Source organism: Lethenteron reissneri, chromosome 5, assembly GCF_015708825.2.
Source record: "Lethenteron reissneri isolate LAM-NWPU_2019-01 chromosome 5, ASM1570882v1, whole genome shotgun sequence".
Taxonomy (NCBI): Eukaryota; Metazoa; Chordata; class Hyperoartia; order Petromyzontiformes; family Petromyzontidae; genus Lethenteron; species Lethenteron reissneri.
Genome location: NC_083783.1, coordinates 6,711,250 through 6,730,188, shown reverse-complemented (window position 1 = coordinate 6,730,188; position 18,939 = coordinate 6,711,250). Strand labels below are relative to the sequence as shown.

Sequence of the window (18,939 nt, the reverse complement as noted above, 5' to 3'; positions counted from 1 at the left end):
TAAAATGCAAAAAAAAAAAAAATTCACGGGTAATGAACATTTTCTTATAATTGATTAAACCGGAATCAGTTAATGCTTTAAAAATATATAAAAGTATAAAATAAGAAACAAAGTAAAATAATGCCATTATTATAAAATAATCCATTTTTGAAATGATAAAAATAATAATACCTCCGAAAAAAGATACACTTGCAATGAAACGTAATGAAAACGTAATTCACTTAACTGGCACTATTTTTCTTTACTTACCATAATAACATTTCAATATACACCTTTCCTTTCACGGTATTAAAACGTACGACCGCATTACGCTAATACGCCGTTGTAAATCATTGCTCTCTGTTGCGACCCCGTGATTGCCAAGTTTCCAATTAAAATTTCAGTGGCCTGCTTTTAAAATAGAAAAAAGCGATTTTCAAACGTAATGAATTCCTCCGCACGCAGGCCATTCTTTTTTTTGTGTCTGCTTGCTTGCACCTCACGCAGTTTCACACATGCAGCGAAGATAAGATATGGTGTAGACCAGTGCCGGATTATCCTCGTAGCAAAAGTTAGCTACAAATGCTACGGGCCCCACACTTTCAAGGGCCCCGCGCTAAATGCTTTCAAGCTATCAATATCGTTCCAGTGCTTCTGCACTTGCTGTATTACTACAGTACTATACCGCCTTCAACTTTTATGAACGACTGGGTGTTTAAGGTTAGGGATTTGTCGTATTATATGGCTTTGTAGCAAATAAAAAAAATACAATTACTTTACTATGCAAGTAAAAAATGCGTGTTTAATATTTATCTTTTTTTTATTTAGGGCCCCTTTATAACATATGCTGCAGGCCCCGTAGTAGGCCAACTGTTGGTTCTCAACCCCATTGTCCGCTACTGGTTGTTGAATTTTATTTCAACCGAGTAACACACTCGCTTGCCTGACCCAACATCGCCCTTCGAAATAAATGTACGAATAACGAACGTCAATATCTTAACCCAATAGGCAATTTTGTGAGGTTATCCTACCTAGCTGGTATCTGCAAGCGAATATAAAACAAATATGTCAATGGGTGCCTCTGTGTGCTTGACGTTATTGGCTCGCACTCGGTGGTTACTCTTGGAAACCCGCATTGTTCACGGTGAGTGAGTGCGTTGTTCTAGGTTACCGCGTGGATTTGCATTTCATCGTTGCTATTTTTTATTGGCGCTTTCATACTCGAGTATTCACCTATGACTCTCGTGTGTCATGTAATTTCACACATTTATACATCACCTCAGGTACCCCCCAGGGGTTCGCGTACCCTCGAGTTGGGAACTGCTGGGGTTAGTGTTGTCTCGGTTGTCTGTGCGAACTTTCATGGCGAATAAAACCCTTTCTGATTCTGATTCTAAACTTCTTTCGCACCAACGTACATAGCCAACCGTGCTAATCGGAGGTGCTGGGGGAGGGGGGGTAACGACAAAAAAATAAATAGAAAAACAACAACAACAACAACGGAGTTTGCATGGGCGATGGGGGCGGCGTTGGCCGTGAAATATTTTTTTCCCCATTCAAGAAAAACAAGTCAAAAACGATTTCCTGCTGAAATGAGCATTTGCCGCGGCGCTCATCTCCTGCTTACAGCTCTGAGGCAGTCACGTCCTCCTGTAGACCCGGCGAGTTAGTTAACATCTCGCAACCATGGCGCAGCACTTACATTTCGTTCCTTAACTTTGCACTCCGTCTTTGTTCTTGGACGGGACCCCACTGTATTTCCCTCGGTCAGAGAGCTGGACAAAAAAAAGGCCACATTCCATAGACGCAATCTCCATTAAATTTGATTTAAAGCTTTCGTGACTGCAGGAATTCATATTCTTGGTTCTTTCGGTAAAGTCACGTAGAAGGGAAATAGTAAAATAAAAAAAATTCTCACGACGTTTCGACTGCAACACCAGCAATCATCATCACCTGATGAGAATTTGTTGTTTTCTTTTATTATTTATTATTTTCCTTCTACGTGACTTTACCGAAAGAAACAAGAATATCAATCTCCATTGTTTCCTTTGAGAAAGTGAATCTTTTTTGTTCAGTTTTAACATACACACACACACACTTTGCAGGGGTAGCTATAGACATGCAGTTGACTTCACCTTGTCACGACACGCATCACTGTGCATCGCCACTGTTCGAAGGGAGAGAAGCAATGTTTGCTCAAAGTCGATGCACACACCTGGGCCCCCCAAAACGTATAGGCTGCTGCCTTCAGCCCCCCATCTCATCTGCCCCGGCTCTCTGCCACAGCGTGCGAACGGCACGCCTCGGAACTGCCGTGCACCGAGAGAGAAATTAATTTGAGTTTAACGCGTAGGCTTTCGCGACCAATATTATTCATAATAAGGGTTTTGGGGTTGGGTTCAGTGATGTCGCCTTGCTCTATTTAAGACCGAGAGCAGGTGGATTGCTTCACTATTCTGGTAAATCGCCCGATGATGCTGATGTAATTACCAGCGTAACTTCGTACTCAAATTGTAAATGTCGTGGATTTACTCTCCAACACACCGGTGGGCTGAAGTAGTAACTAATTGGCGTTTTCTTTACGTGACAAATCCCTTACTAATTGGCTGTGTCGGATGGTGGAGGGTTACGACGCATTTATATTTACGCAATCTCACCCAAAAACCTTTATTATGAAGAAAGGAATTTACAGTTTTTGGTGATGCCGCTGCGGCTGCTGCTGTTGCTGCAGCCCACGAGCAGAATGAACGACAATGACGACAAGAAAAGGCTCGGCACGTTTTGTCAATAACATCACTGTGGCCTTAAAAGGGGAAAAAATATCACATATAATAGGTGATGTGCCAGGCAATTGGTTCTTTCTTGCACAGTACATACGTGAAAATGCACCTGAGAAAATTTAGAAGATGTGCTGGGTTGGTCAATCGCGACGTAAATGTACAGCCTTTGTATCAATCCACTGCTGGATGAAGGCCTCCTCCCCACGCCATGCTGGAGTTGTGGGGGTTATTGTTTGACCATATCATGGGACCTCCTTTGCCAGGATGAAAATATGATAATATGTTTTCCCCTACTGTTAACATTCCTTCCCTTTATTAATGCTTCCCCCTATCCCCTCCCTTTGATGCTGCTGGTCCTGCATAAGTGCACGGGCAAAACATGACTTTAAACCCCCCGCCAAACCTCCTACCATTTCACAAGTAGTACTAGTCGCATATCTGCATTTCCCATAAATATGCTAAAATTCCTCTTGATATGCAAATTATTTTATCAAGGCGCTCTTCCTCCTCCCTCCCAGCTTAAATAGACGCTCCAAGCCCAGGACGTGTCATTCAGACTCTGTCTTATCGACAGACCTGTTCTTCACCTGAGGACGGCTGCTTGCGTTGTGGCCGAAACGTCGTGAGAATTATTTTACTATGTTTTATTTTTATTGTTTTATTAGTTTCCATTCTACGTGACTTTACCGAAAGAACCAAGAAGAGGTTTTCCCCTTTTTTGTTTGACCATACTTTCACCGTGCCTGGTCACGTGTGCGGGAGCATAGAAGTAGGTTGCGGTACAGCGATGGACGTTGCTTCACTGCCTTCCGCTGTCCGCAACGTACCCCCTGCCAGCGCTGCGCGTGGCTGCTGCCCATCCGAGGGCTGTCCGAGCTCAACCCCCGCTTAGCGTCCAGATCTGTCGGCGCGTGCGGCGGGCGATTTGGTCGGAGGCATTGGTTCCGCTGCGAGGCAGCGGAGGCATTGGGGAGTGATCGCTCGTCCTGGTGTACGCTAACCGCACGCAGCACAGTTAGTGCTGCTGTTCTGTAGCGTCGGGGGAGGGGGGTGGCCTCGTGCCCGCCATTCTAAATTCTTGTCAAGTCCAAACATGTTAACATCTAAGCGACGGGTGTCGCAACCTTGCCGCCTCAAACACAGGGGTTGAGAGCCAGAGAAGAATGCACGGTAGACGAAATTAAATGGCTAATTACTCGTTCTGTTCAGCGTTAAAAATGTGTTTAGGGTTTGGTAAATATGAACTGTGACATTGGCCCCCCATCAGTTTCTGTAAGCACCCCCCTCCATCTCCCCCCCCGGCCGCCCCCTCCCGTCGCTTTTCAAGAGGTCATCCTACAGGGTTCAAGTCTCAATTTTGTATAACCAGGTGTGAGACCTCTGCAGACCAGGATAGAGTCTCAATTTGCAAGAGTGACCTGGGGTCACTGAAATGTCAAATAGCAATTAAACATAAACATCGAATTGCAGCGATTGTTGAATTTGAGACGCAAGCAGTGACAGTGCCCGGACATAATCAACATTCCTTCAATGCATTTACACTTAAAAAAAAACACTGGCTTGGACAATTTGTTTTTATTCCACATCCTCCCTCACATCTTTCATTTTTGGGTATAGATGAACATTCTGACGTTCCCGGCGGGTAGTTCACGAGGCACCGATGATTTCAGGCAAAAGTTTCACACCGAACTCATCAAAGCAGTTCATGGTGGGGGGAGGTGGAATTTTATTTGGGGGAGGGTGGTGACATGTTATTGCCGTTCTGGGCTCAGGTGTCTAAGACAGGTCTAAGGCTCAGTTGTTTAAGACTGGTCTAAGGCTCAGTTGTTTAAGACTGGTCTAAGGTTCAGGTGTTTAAGACAGGTCTAAGGTTCAGGTGTCTAAGACAGGTCTAAGGCTCAGGTGTTTTAAGACTGGTCTAAGGTTCAGGTGTTTAAGACTGGTCTAAGGTTCAGGTGTTTAAGACTGGACTAAGGCTCAGGTGTTTAAGACTGGACTAAGGTTCAGGTGTTTAAGACTGGACTAAGGCTCAGGTGTTTAAGACTGGTCTAAGGTTCAGGTTTTTAAGACTGGACTAAGGCTCAGGTGTTTAAGACTGGACTAAGGTTCAGGTGTTTAAGACTGGTCTAAGGTTCAGGTGTTTAAGACTGGACTAAGCCTCAGGTGTTTAAGATTGGACTAAGGTTCAGGTGTTTAAGACTGGACTAAGGCTCAGGTGTTTAAGACTGGTCTAAGGTTCAGGTGTTTAAGACTGGACTAAGGCTCAGGTGTTTAAGACTGGACTAAGGTTCAGGTGTTTAAGACTGGTCTAAGGTTCAGGTGTTTAAGACTGGTCTAAGGTTCAGGTGTTTAAGACTGGCCTAAGGTTCAGGTGTTTAAGACTGGCCTAAGGTTCAGGTATTTAAAGACTGGTCTAAGGTTCAGGTATTTAAGACTGGTCTAAGGTTCAGGTGTTTAAGACTGGACTAAGGCTCAGGTGTTTAAGACTGGACTAAGGTTCAGGTGTTTAAGACTGGTCTAAGGTTCAGGTGTTTAAGACTGGTCTAAGGTTCAGGTGTTTAAGACTGGCCTAAGGTTCAGGTATTTTAAGACTGGTCTAAGGCTTAGGAATGGACCCCCATGTTCGTGTTGTATTCGTCTTCCTTGTCTCCGAGCTTATCGCTCACATGCTCCAGGGCCAAGATTGGTCCGAATGAAGTCATCCATTGATACAACAACAGCAACAACAACAAAAAACCCCATCCCAAGAGTAACATTTCCACCGACAGAAACATCGACATGGGCCGAGGGAGATTCTTGTGACCGGCGCGCAAAACCGACAAGGGACGTGGCGGAGGTCATTGCCGCGGCGACGACCTCCTCCGTTGACCTCTTTGCCTCCTCTCCTCGGCCTGCCCAGGGCTTCGAGCGGCTGCGCTCCGAGGGTCACCTGTGCGACGTGACGCTGCTGCCAGGAGACGGAGACGAGGCTTTTCCCGTGCACAGGGCCATGATGGCCTCCGCCAGTGACTACTTCAAGGCCATGTTCACAGGTGAGGTCATCGTCGACATCGTCGCCATTTGTCGCCATCATCATCATCATCGCCACCATTGTCGTTATTGCCATCCTCATTGTTCGTCATCATCTTATTTATTTATTTAAAACAAAAATACGACATTTCTAGACCGGCCTCGCGGTTTTGGCACTCATCAGCAAGCCGACTACACTGTCGCCAAAGTGAGTAACAGCTGCATGCTACGGGCCAGAGAGAGAGAAAGAGAGCAAGAGATCCCCGTAGGTCCAGGAGTAATTATTTTAGCACGAGCCTTTTGCCCGTCCAAGGACGTGTGTATTGCAGTAAATCTGAAACTTGCAAGCGAAAAGCAGACTGCGACGTGATAATGATTGCATCAATTCGTGTGCAATTTGTAAGGGCGCGGTGACACAGACCTATTTCATGTAAAGGTTATAATCCCTTGTTCATCATGACGTCCTTTTTACTTCGATGTCTCAATAGCGGAGATCACGTGACGTGAGGGTTCTGCCTTTGTAGTGACGGTTGTAAGTTGACGCCAAGGAGGGGGGAGGAGGCGCCTCGCCCTCCCATGTGGAGTGACGTCACCCGCTAATTATTATGAATGGGGGTAGGGGGTCCATTTGGAAGACGTAACCTCTTCGTCATTATTAATGACGGGGGGCTGTTCGATGTGGAGTGACGTCACCCGCTCATGATTATTCATGAAGGGGGGGGTCAATGTAGAGGACGTAACCTGTTCATGATTATTAATGAGGGGGGGCTGGCCGACGTAGAGTGACGTCACGCGCGTGACACACAAACAGACATTCTTGGCTAATTATAGTAGTAATATGAATATTGAACTCATTTCGCAACGTACGTAGCCAACCGCGCTAATCGCAAGAGCGCTGTGGGGGGTGGCGTGGAATTGGGAGGGGTTAGAATAACAAACTAAACTCTGTACGGCCGTGTACACCTTGCTCAGTAGCGATCTAATTGGCTTGAGCAGCGTCCACGTGCACGCGTTGAACACTCACACAGGCAACAGCAATGGCAGAACGCAGTCCACGCAGCAAGCACTGGCACGGTGGGACCCAGCCCTCGGTGCATCATTATCGCGGCTTTGGAAGCTCACGTAATTGTCAATCATCCTACCCGCTAGCGTCGTCAGCTGACACTGGCTTTAGAAACCCAGGAGGGCAGATCTTGCTGCCTCGATACCAGGGGTCCCCAATTCCCGGGCCATGGACCGATACTGGTCCGAAACCCGATGAGAGGGGAGTGGGGGAAGAGAAACGTGCTCCTCTTTCGCACGTTTCCAAATCAGATCTATCGCTCAACATTCGTGAACGGGGAATGGGGGTGGAGTGGCCCGCCAAACCCCCCCAAGCCAACAGCATACAAAGGAATGGGGCTCACAGTACAATGGCAACGAAGCGTAATTTCGCTTATCTGAGGCCCTGTCACCCGCGTGTCTTGTGACCCGCGGATAAGAGGAGTGAACCGGAAATCATGACGAATGACCACCGTGCTGAAACATGGTGGAAAAAAAAAACCTTTGGGGCCGTTCATAAATGACGTCACGCACCTGGGGGGGGGGGGGGGGGTCAGACATTTGTGACGATGTGTGACGAGGGGGGGTGGGGGGTTTGAGAAATGTGACGTCACATCAAAATGCGCAACTTTAAATAAATGTAGACAAAACGTTCTACTTGATTAAATAGACTTTTTAATAAATGTTTTCTCCTACAACATCAGAGTGCAGCGCCACATTAAATACGCACTAAAATGACAATAGTATAAAGCAGCGGTCGGGAACCTATGGCTCGCGAGCCATATATGGCTCTTCCAGTGACGGCATATGGCTCCCAGACAATTTTGAGTTGAAAAAATAAAAAAAATCAGTTTGGAACTGATTTTAAAATACTTGTGATATTGCTAAATAATATTTGTGTAATTTTAAAGTTAACAGAAATTAGTTTTGAAGATACATTTCACGGGTCACGCCTGCACGAAGCTCAACCTCACCACGTCGTATGAACTACAAGGCCATCAGCAAAACCATGCAACACCAGAAGTCGCATTAAAAGTAAGCCATATTTAATTTATTATACGTTAAAAATACTATATGGCTCTCAATGAAATATATTTAGAAATATTTGGCTTTTATGGCTCTCCCAGTCAAAAAAGGTTCCCGACCCCTGGTATAAAGCGATTTGAAGCATGTTTTGTGAAGTCATTTTATGGGGGGTCTGACTTTTTGTGATGCCATGTGACGACGGGGGGCCCTTTGACCAACACGGTGTGGCGAGGCCTTCATACATTGGTCGGCCGAAAATGCTTAGTGATTATTATTGTAAAGATTATTATTGTTCACGTTTGTCCACAGGTAAGCCACCTGTAAGCGCTAAATTCATCCGATTATCCGCGTCACTTCGCAACTAAACGGAGTGAGTCCAGGGTGGATATATCACGAGTCAGTTTTTCCAAAGATTACGGATAATGGCTATCCTCCAATAGAGTCAAACTGTCAGACATCACGTCGGATACGAAACGAATACGACGGAGTTTCACTTGCACAGTGAAACACACCTCCCGATTAGCACGGTTGGCTACGTACGGTGCGAAAGAAGTTTAAACAAACACAAATATCCCCCGTGAAGTCTTAAAAGATTGTTGGGAGCAAGTGCTGTTAGCGAGCACCTATAAAGGCCAGCACAGCACACGCGGGGGTGGGTGGCCAGCACCACGCCCGGCCGCCTTTGTCTCCCCAGTGGCGATGTTTACACACCGCACCAGGTACTTATTTCAGGCTGAGTCGACCTAGGGGAGCACACGACCGGTTCAGATAATCGTCACCGGTGTTGGCCGCGAGCGGGAATCGAACTCGAGTCGCCGGGTTCGTAGCGCAGCGTAGCGCTAACCGCCCCCCATGAAACGCACCTCCGGTTAGCACGGTGGGGCTACGTACGGCGCGAACGAAGTTCGGCACACACATACACACACACACGTACGTACACCGAGAGCTCTCGCGCACGTGAGTAATTTTTAACGATTCACGTCGCCAGCAGAGGAGAAAGCTGCGCAAGTTGTCTGGCCAAGGTGACTGCTTTGCTCTGCCACTAATCTCACTGCTCCCACGCATGCCGGAGTTCTACTCGTGCCGTTGCTTTCGTCGTTTTTGTTGTCGTTGTTGTTGTTGTGTTCTCTTTGTTTTCTTATCGCGTGACTCGGCCGGACAGCGGCGAGGAGCGCTTGATGAAATGAACACTGCATCTGTAAGCCCTTCGGAGGCTAACCTGGGCAGACGGGAGTTTCCACGAGAGAAGACATTTCACGTGGGGTTAAGGCCACATCGCCTGGAGGCCTTGATTTCACCGGTCTCTCTTTTCGCTGAGAGTCTGTTGCAGCGTTCAGATCGATACCGCCCCGCCGGATAACCCCGACACCACCACCGCCCCCCTCCCGGCACGCACCACGATGCCGTTTCACCAGGGTACACACCACGTGGCACGGCACGATCCAGACAGACGATCAGCTTCTCGAGGCACCGCGGTGCCAAAAAGTTATAATCAAACAATCTACGCAACAACAACAAAAACAAAACCCACCACACACAAACACCGCAATCAATGACCTTAGCTCGCGCGAAACGGGAAGGGGAAAAAAATAGTTTTCCCTGAAAGTACGACTCGATCGCTTCGATTCAGAAATCCGACGGATTTTTGTTGTTGTTGTTGTAAAACCCACTCCCTCCGCCACTACTACCACCACCACATTATAATGTTTGTTTGTGAGTCGATATTCCCTGAATCATTGCAACCGGCGCGTCGCGTTCCACCTCCGCCCCGCGTACGAAGCACAAGAGCACCGCCATACAGCCCCAGCCAGGCGCTAATCGGGGCAGCATTACATAAGCGGGCGTTTTGAGTGGCACGGGGGTGAACGCGTCTCGCCGATTTGGTGGTGGAGGGCGAAAATAGCGGAGGGGAAATGAAAATGCGCACGCGTCGGTAAAAGTAAAGTGCTTTTTGTTTGCGAATCTTAACACATTCAAGCGGTGCTGTATAATTATTCTGCACCATCTCTAGATGGCATGTCCGCTCATCCGTAACCGGTGCCAGGCATATGTAAGGCTTTAACCCCGTGGGCTGTGGACTAAAATGACAATTTGTATATAAACCCCTTCATGCAACCGCCTTGCGAACCAAATCGGCCAGAATGCGTCCGATCTCGGAAGCTGAGCGGAGTTAGGCCTGGATAATTGCTTGGATGGGCAACAGCCAGGCATAGCAGCTTTCATAGGCTGTGGGGCTACAACATCGGACGCCAGGTGGTAGCCCACAGAAAGCAGAAGACGTCTCTGTAAGTGGAGGTGTGCTTTAAAAGAAGCACGTTGCAGCGGCGAATTTAAATGCACGAGTTAAACGTAATAGCAGCGAGGGTTTCTCGAGTGATTACGAATTAATATGCAGAGTGAAACATCACAAGTGGCAAATGTAAGAGAAAAAAGCATGTTCCCTCGCAACATATTGAAAGGTAGTTGAAGGTAGAGGCGCAGCCCTGCAATTGCTCTCTCTAGCCACCGTCGGTAGACAGGATCTCAATTCGAGACACTTTTAGGGAGCCCCGCCCCCCCCCCCCTCATGCGAGAGTATTTGGCCTACTCTTCCACAATTGGCCAGACGTGAGAAGTGGAGTTACCCACACTTTGCCCCACTATACGCAAGTGCTGTAGCCATTTACACTGCTGGGGTGGACAGAAGTTAGGGGGGGGGGGGGGGGTTTAAGAAACTTGCCCCTCCTCCCCCCCCCCCATCGTTTCAACCTGCAGCACCGGGAGAAGAAATCGAACCGGCGGCCACTCATGCGTAGATCGCAAGGTCCAGCGCTGCGTGCGAACGGTGGCACCGTCACACTCGGAAGCAGCAGGGCCTGGAATAAAGCAATCCTCACATCGGCAGACACCGATGCGAGGCTTGTTTTACGGTGGTGGTGGTGGAGACGTGGTGGTGGTGGTGGTGAATCATTCCAAGTCTAATGAGCACCCTGCCTGCCAGCAGAGTTGGGGACATTGCGACGAAAATTGGCAGGATTAGCGCCGGCGCCGTTGAGCGAGCGCAGCGGTTGCTAGGCGGACCACGGCGTGTTGAGTGCTCAACAGCGCCGGCTAATAAAAACTCGTGCGTGTCTAACGCGCGCGCGCGCTTGCTTGCAGCAGTGCATGGCAAACGCAGGCTGCTGCTGCTGCTGCTGCTCAGTTTAACACGTTCGTGGGCTGTCGCCACCAAGGTTAGATCGCGTGAGTATGAATGAGTCGTTAGAATCCGTCACCACCCGACGCAGCCACTTAGCAAGGGTTTCATCTTCTTGGTTCTATCGGTAAAGTCATGTAGAATGGAAATAATAAAATAAGATAAATGAACCATAATAAAATAATTATTTTATTATAAAAATGAAAGCATAATAAATAATATTTTATTATGTTTTATTATTTTATTATTTCCATTCTACGTGACTTTACCGAAAGAACCAAGAAGATGAATCCCTGCAGTCACGAAAGCTTTAAATCGAAATTTAGCAAAGGTTTGTCGCGTAAACAAAACGTGGCAACCGAGTGTGGAGAGTGAACCCACCCACAGCATCTCCGCACAAGCCAGCCCTTTCATTGGCGTTCGATGTTTTTGTTTTATTGCGGTACTTTCCCGGTGGTGGTGCGGTATCTTCGGAATCCTAGGTAAAGGAAAGAACCTCACTTTTCGCAAGCTGGGGCAAGACGAACTCTCCTCCCTCCGTGCCGTTCAGTGGCCGATATCCCCTCCCCCCCCCGTTGCCCCCTCTCCCCCTCCCTCTCCGTTACTCGTGGTGCAGTGCAGCAGAGCAGCCGTCAGCCGCCACCCCCAGCCCTCTCAACTGCCTCGCTCGCGCGCTGCGCTGTTGGGATTGTTACTTTCTTCTTTGGATTCGGTGTGGCCATGACTATCGAGCGGGTTACAAAGCGTGGGGCGTCGTGGAATGAATGAGGCAGAGAAAGAAGCAGTGTTGCATTGCACTTGCGAAGAGATGGGCTAGGTACGGCTTGCTCGCGTTACTGCACGTGGGAAGGAACTCTGCAGAGGCCCACCTCTTGAGTGTGTTAGCCAGACGTCTTGGCAAATGTGCGATTACCCACACTTTACCCCACAACACGCAACCTGCCGATCGAACCAACTGTGGGCTGCCACGGTGGCGAGATGTTAAACTACCTCGCCTGGTATACAGAGGGTAGTGGGTTCTATCCCGACCTTGACGCCTGCTGTATATTTAGAGTTTGCATGTTCTCTCCCAACGTGGTTGCGTGGATTTTTCTCCGAGTCCTACGGGTTTTCCCTCCACATATAGAGTGAACGCGCGTTCAGAGTATTTGGCTGCTATAAATTTCCACAGTGATAAGCCACTTCGTTGAGATATCATTTGTGGCCAGGTCGCTTCTTAAAAAGAGCTACATAGCTCAGTGAGCCTTACCTGGTGAAATAACAAAACGAGTGTGCACAGATGTGCGCCGGGTTTTCAGAAACTTTCCGCTGTTGTTTCAACTTCTGTGCTGCTGGGACCTGGAATCGAAACGGCGCATTTTTTAGATTGCAAGTCCAGAGCCCTCACCGTAACAGCGTGGCAGCATTCCTAAATGGCCTGTAACGCACCCAGCAAAAGCCCACAGTCAGCCAGCTCTGTGCCGGTCACGAGCAGCTGCATGCTCCTGGTTGTTTTACTCGTTTTACCTCCCACCCCTATAAAAAAAAAAAACTAAAACAGGCGATGGATGTGTTGGCACTGGTGCACAAACATAAATGAAGAACTAAAAGCACGTGTGTTAATAACACCGCCCAACGTTTCAGGCAATGACCCTGCATCGCAAAAAGCTTTTAAGCTGGTCCTCACAGACATGCGAACGCTGGGCTTGCTGCTGCGCTTGGAATATAAATTCATCACCATCATCACTAGCAGCCTTTGGTCAATCCAATGCTGGATGGGGGCTTCCCCAAGCCACCGCACCTATCACGGTCCCTCGACGCGCGTCGCGACAAGCCACCCAGCACCTACCCATGGTCTCGTCTCGCCGGAGCTCCGTCAACTAAATTGGCGCAAGCGTTTCTGTTGACTTATTGTCCCATTAAATAAGTGAAATAGGTGCCGAGTTAGCCACGGATGCACAAGTTGAACGCGCCGTTGTTGTGTTTGATGAGAAACAATAATCGGATAAACACCGTTCCATCGATCCAGCCGGCACTTGCTTATTTTACCGAGAGCAGGAGCCGCCCGTGCTAATGCAGAAGGCCCAATTGTTGCAATTAATAATTGCACCATATAGTAATTAGGCACTTACGCCCGGCTGAATGTCCTCGTCGATAGCCGGGGGAGAGGGGAGAGGGGGAGGAAAAAAGCTGCAATTAAATGTTAACACCACTCTCGACCACCGCCGGTTCAGACAATGTTGGGACAACGGATGGAGGCCACGCACAATCCCCCTCGGCTCGTGAGCTGCACCTGCGCCGTTCCGGGGAGACGAGAGGAGAGCTCCATTGTCGTTGTTGACGGGGAGGTGTTATATTGTTGATTGTTTATCTTGTTTATTGTTTATCGTCGTTGTGCCGCGTGCGTGTTACGGCCCTGCCAAACGATTTGTGACACCTGCAGCATTGAACGCTGCGGAAAAGCGGGGGGGCGGGGGCTGCGGGGGGGGCAGCGGAGGGCGGGGGGGCAGCGAGAGGGGGGGGGGGCAGTGGGGGGGGGCAGCGGGGGGCGGGGGTTTGGGGGGTCACGTCTTGCATCCAACCGGGAGGTGGTCATCAATCATCTCGGGCGGGGATCGGATGGTAAACACCAGAAGCAGCTCACACCAAAAAAAATAACGAAAGCACCCACACGGGACATCGCGGCACGGTAGGGGGAGAGCGGCCGCGTGAGAGTTATTTTCCAGACCCTGGGCACAAAGAGGGCAATTTGCGAGCAGGCGCTGTTCGTCCCCACAGCGCATTTGAAGTTTACTTTCGAGGACTGCAGCGCCCCAGCAGCTTAAAACAACAACAAAAACGAATTCTAGATTTTAAGCTTTCGTGACCGCAAGAATTGATACTCTTAGGTTTTTTCGGTAAAGTCACGTAGGTAAAAAATAAATAATACAAATGAAATAGTAGAAATAATATAAATAAAATGATAAATAAATAATAATAATAAATAATAGAAATAATTATAGAAATAAAATTATAAATCACGACGTTTCGGAGGCAACACAAGTCTCCGTCATCAGGTGGGACCGTCACAGCCAGATTTACTGTATCAAGTGAGGCAAAATTCCACCTGATGACGGAGACTTGTGTTGCCTCCGAAACGTCGTGATTTATAATTTTATTTCTATTATTATTTATATTATTAAAAATGTATTATTTATTTTTTACCTACGTGACTTTACAGAAAAAACCTAAGAGTAACAACTAAAACTATTTACGAGCGTCTAAAATCAACCTCCTGGCCACTGTCCACTCAGCAGGACTTATACAGCGATGCACCAACAGCGAGTCGGGGCTTGGCAGGTTTGCGAGCGGTGGGATAAAGCGACGGGTCACTCCCGCCGTCTCCAGCGTGGAAGACGAAGCCAGAAAACACCCTCTGAGAGAGTGCGCCCTCTCGGGAGTTCAAGTTTCAAGTTCATTTATAAGGTATAGCCCTGCGAGCCATTCGGCTCTTGAATCGGGTGCAACCGCAACAAACAGAAAACAAAAACGTGAACAAGAAAACATCTTAAAGTGACTATGTGCAAACAGAAAATCCAAGAAAAGACAGCAAAATATTGCAGAAAAATATTGCAGTTCCCACCGGTGGAGGCACGTTCCGCCAAGCGGTGGCGTGAGAAATTGCAGGGCTGCACCTTTTTTTAAGCACCCGGTATATCCCTTATAACCGATCGTTTTTTGCTTGGAGCTGACCTGAAAAAGCCACCCTACCGTAGTTTCCCCCCTTCCATCCCAACCCCCAATAGCAGGGGCATTATGGCTGTTGGGGAGTGGCACGTGGCGAGTTCAATCTGGGCTGGACACAGCAGCAGCAGCAGCAGCCGTCAGCATCGTCTTTTGCCAATGTGTACTGGCTGTGGTTACGAGGAATGAGTTAATTGAAATGTAAATTTAAAATATACTTAAGGGACTGCCCATTGGCAGTGCGGCTCGAGCACAAATAACAAAAGAACGCAGCGTTCTTCATTAACGATTTTTCCTTTTTTACAATTAAGGTAATAGCTCAAAGGCGCGAAAACCCAGGCAGTAACCACCAGTAATGTTTGTAACAACGACGATGCACGGACATTTAATTTGTCCGCTGCTGGCTGTAGGCCCTTCCGATGGCTCGTTGGTAATGGGGAGTTATTTATCCACACGAATGTACAGGGTGGTCTTGTGACTGCCATTGAATGCTTTGAAACTTAATTAAAAAAAAAAACTTCTTCTTGGTTCTTTCGGTAAAGTCACGTAGAATGGAAATAATAAAATAATAAAAATAAAACATAATAAAATAATTCTCAATTGTCTTCTCGACAGACCTGTTCTCCACCTGAGGACGGCTGCTTGCGTTGTGGCCGAAACGTCGTGAGAATTATTTTATTATGTTTTATTATTATTATTATTGTATTATTTCCATTCTACGTGACTTTACCGAAAGAACCAAGAAGATGAATCCCTGCAGTCACGAAAGCTTTAAATCGAAAAAAAAATTGTTATTTAAAACAGAAATTAATATGCAAGAGGGCAAAAAATGTTAAGGGTCAATTAATGTGGGGGTCGCAATACGATGCTGTTGTGTCGTTTCTGGCGTACGATTTCACGACCAATATTACAATTCACAAACAGTTCCGTTTGGGGTCGATCGCGGTTGCTGTTGTTGTTGGTACAGCAGACGATATGATGGAGCAGAAGCAGAGCTCCACGGTGAACAGGACTTGAGATGAAAATTGACGCCCGTGTCAATTGGTATCGCTGTTGAGTGACGGCTGAAATCAGCAACAGCAGCAGCTGGTGCTGTTGTTGTTGCTATTGTTGTTGTTGCTGCTGTTGTGCAGAAATCAGGTGGAACAATGCACTCGAGGGACTGCATGATGTAAACATGATGCGCCTGAATTTACATGCTACATCAATTAAAATTGCTGTTGAGTGACGGCTGCTGCTGCTCCTCCTGCTGCTACTGCTCTTACTCTGCTGCTGCTGCTGCTCTTACTCTGCTGCTGCTGCTCTTACTCTGCTGCTACTGCTGCTGCTCCGCCTGCTGCTGCTCCTTCTCCTGCTGCTGCCCCTACTCGCACCGCTCATACTGCTGCCGCTCGTGCTGCCCCTGCTCCCGTCTCGCAGGCGGAATGATGGAGCAGGAGCAAGGCTGCATCCGCCTGCACGGCGTGAGCGCCGCGGGGCTGCGTCAGATCGTGGCGTTCATCTACACGGCGCGCCTGCCGCTCAGCATGGACTCGCTCGCAGACACGCTGGAGGCCGCCAGCTTCCTGCAGATCCTGCCCGTGCTCGCCTTCTGCAAGGACTTCCTCATCTCCGAGGTGCTGCCCCCTCCCGCCGCCCTCCTCGGCCTCCCCCATCCCCCCCCCCCCCACGGCAGTTGCGAGGCCCGCGGGGCACTGGTGGCCCCTGACGGCCTGATGTGCGGCCCCTCCCCGACAAGACACAACGACCCCCCCCCCCCCCATCATCATCGAGCAGCTGTCAATCTCCCCAATGGTTTCAAATGTTGTGGCTTGGCTCTCCAACACACCGGTGTGCTGTACTAGTATACTACACTATACACTACTATACACTACTATACACTACTATACACACTACACACTAGTGCTGTACTAGTGACGAATTGGCCACGTTCTGTTTACGTGATAACCCTTACCAGTTGGCTGTGTTGGGTGGTGGCGGGTTTAACGACGCATTTATATATTTCGATCTAAAGCTATTCGTGACTGCATGGATTCATATTCTTGGTTCTGTCGGTAAAGTCATGTCGAAGGGAAATAATAAAATAATAAAAATAAAACATATCTTATTATAATAACAAATAAAACACATCTTATTATGTATTTATTTTTATTCCTTTCTTATTTCCCTTCTACGTGACTTTACCGAAAGAACCAATAATATGGACACATTTAGACATTTACGCGATCTAACCCAAAAACCTCTATTGTGGAAAACGCAGATAATACACGTTCAGCTGTTTGTAAATCCACCGTTGGTCGAAGGCCTCCCTCACACCGCGCGGTCTTGTTGGGGTCACTTGACCATACATCACCGTGTTGTTCAGCGCGGGTTGATGAAGAGTGAGCTCAGGAGTGGCTCATTTATCACCCGCCACTGACGTGAGCCATAGCCAGGAATCGAACTCGGGGGTGGCTGGGTTCGTAGCAGAGTGTGCCAGCCTCTGTGCCGCAGATCCACTCCCGGCATGGGAATGTGGAATTTCCGCATCTGGTTTCTGGACCACGTACCTCCCAGCGCTTGCTGTCCGTGTGTGCAGACACACACGGTTGATGTATTTTTCCTTGTCGTTGCTATTATTAAATTTCGATTTAAAGCTTTCGTGACTGCAGGGATTCATCTTCTTGGTTCTTTCGGTATAGTCACGTAGAATGGAAATAATAAAATAATAAAAAATATTTTATAATGTAGTATTTTTATTATTTTATTATTTCCATTCTACATGACTTTGCCGAAAGAACCAATAAGTTGCTATTATTCTTTGCAGCCGTAGCCGCCGAAGTGAAGCTCCGTCATTTGTGTTATTTGTGTCGTAATTTGTGGTGGCCCCTTTTTAATTTTGCAGAGCGTAAATCTCGTCGATGCATTAACGCGACGCGTCGCCTGTGGTTTACAGCGCTGAGCCACGCCGGGTCGGGTAAGGGGGCTGCTACTTTTAGAAACTCATTTGAGTACGAAAATCCGCACTCCGGCCCAGAGCCACGTTCAGATTGTTTCGCCGTGACACTGAAGCAGGTAGTGACCAAAACAAAATGAAACTCAACAGATTCGTCAATAACACTGCGGCCTTAACAATAACAAGCGTCTCATACTTGCTTCTTTCGGTAAAGTCACGTAGAATGGAAATAATAATAAAATAATAAAAATAAAACATAATAAAATAATTCTCACGACGTTTGGGCCACAACGCAAGCAACCGTCCTCAGGTGGAGAACAGGTCTGTCGAGAAGACAGAATCTAAATGACGTCATTCAGACTCTATAGGGTTTATTCCCCTTTATTTTTTTGGAAAGCTGTCCCTGGTGTGGACCAATCAGTTTCAATGACAATGCATAAATTACCAGTGTGTTTTTTTTTTTTGCATTCTGACTGCAAGTATTGTGGTTAATCTAAACATGATTCCTATTATTATATTTTGGTACTGGCTAAGGAGGCCTGGTGATGCTGTTGAGTATTGTTTTGTTAACTGTATCGGGAGCGGTCGTGTAGCGGTTAGCGCTATGCTGCGCTACGAACCTGCCCATCCGAGTTCGATTCCTGCTCATGGCCAACACCAGTGACTATTATCTGCACCGGTCCTGGGCTTCCCCTAGGTCGACTCGGCCTCAAATGAGTACCTGGTGCGGTGTGTAAATTCCTCCACTCGGGAGACATCCGAGTCCGAGTTCGATTCCTGCTCACGGCCAACACAAGTGACTATTATCTGAACCGGTCCTGGGCTTCCCCTAGGTCCACTCGGCCTCAAATGAGTACCTGGTGCGGTGTGTAAATACCTCCACTCGGGAGACAAACTCGGCCAGGCGTGGACCCTGGCCACCCACCCCTGGTGTGCCGTTCCGCCATTCATAGGTGCTCGCTAACACGACTTGCCCCATCAGCCTGTTAAAGCTATACGGGGGATCTTTGTCTTTTGTTTATTGTGCTTGTGCACGACTGCAAGCGCAGCAGCACCAAGTAATTTGTAGCAAGTCCACAGCACGCCACTTTGAACAACCACGGCATCCGCTTGCCCAGCCCTAATTTTGTTCGTCAAATTAGCACGTGAACATACATTTTGATTTATTTTATTTCAGCCAATGGTGTCGACGAGTGAATGAAAAATAATTGAAAGCGTGACGATGACCACGACAGGCGTTTCGAGTGTTTGGCTGTTGCTATCAATTTCCACGCAACGAGCCACGTGGCTGA

At 47.9% G+C, this 18,939-nt stretch overlaps 1 protein-coding gene across 3 annotated transcripts in view; it reads left to right on the top strand.

Annotated features, from left to right (window-relative positions):
- Positions 1 to 18,939, top strand: part of LOC133351810 (kelch-like protein 9) — a 72,497-nt gene that overhangs the window by 35,159 nt on the left and 18,399 nt on the right. For all 3 annotated transcript variants that reach the window (XM_061567372.1, XM_061567352.1, XM_061567362.1), the window contains exons 3-4: positions 5,659 to 5,791; positions 16,132 to 16,328. In XM_061567372.1, the coding sequence (XP_061423356.1) occupies positions 5,659 to 5,791; positions 16,132 to 16,328 (330 nt within the window). The remainder of the gene's footprint in view (positions 1 to 5,658; positions 5,792 to 16,131; positions 16,329 to 18,939) is intronic.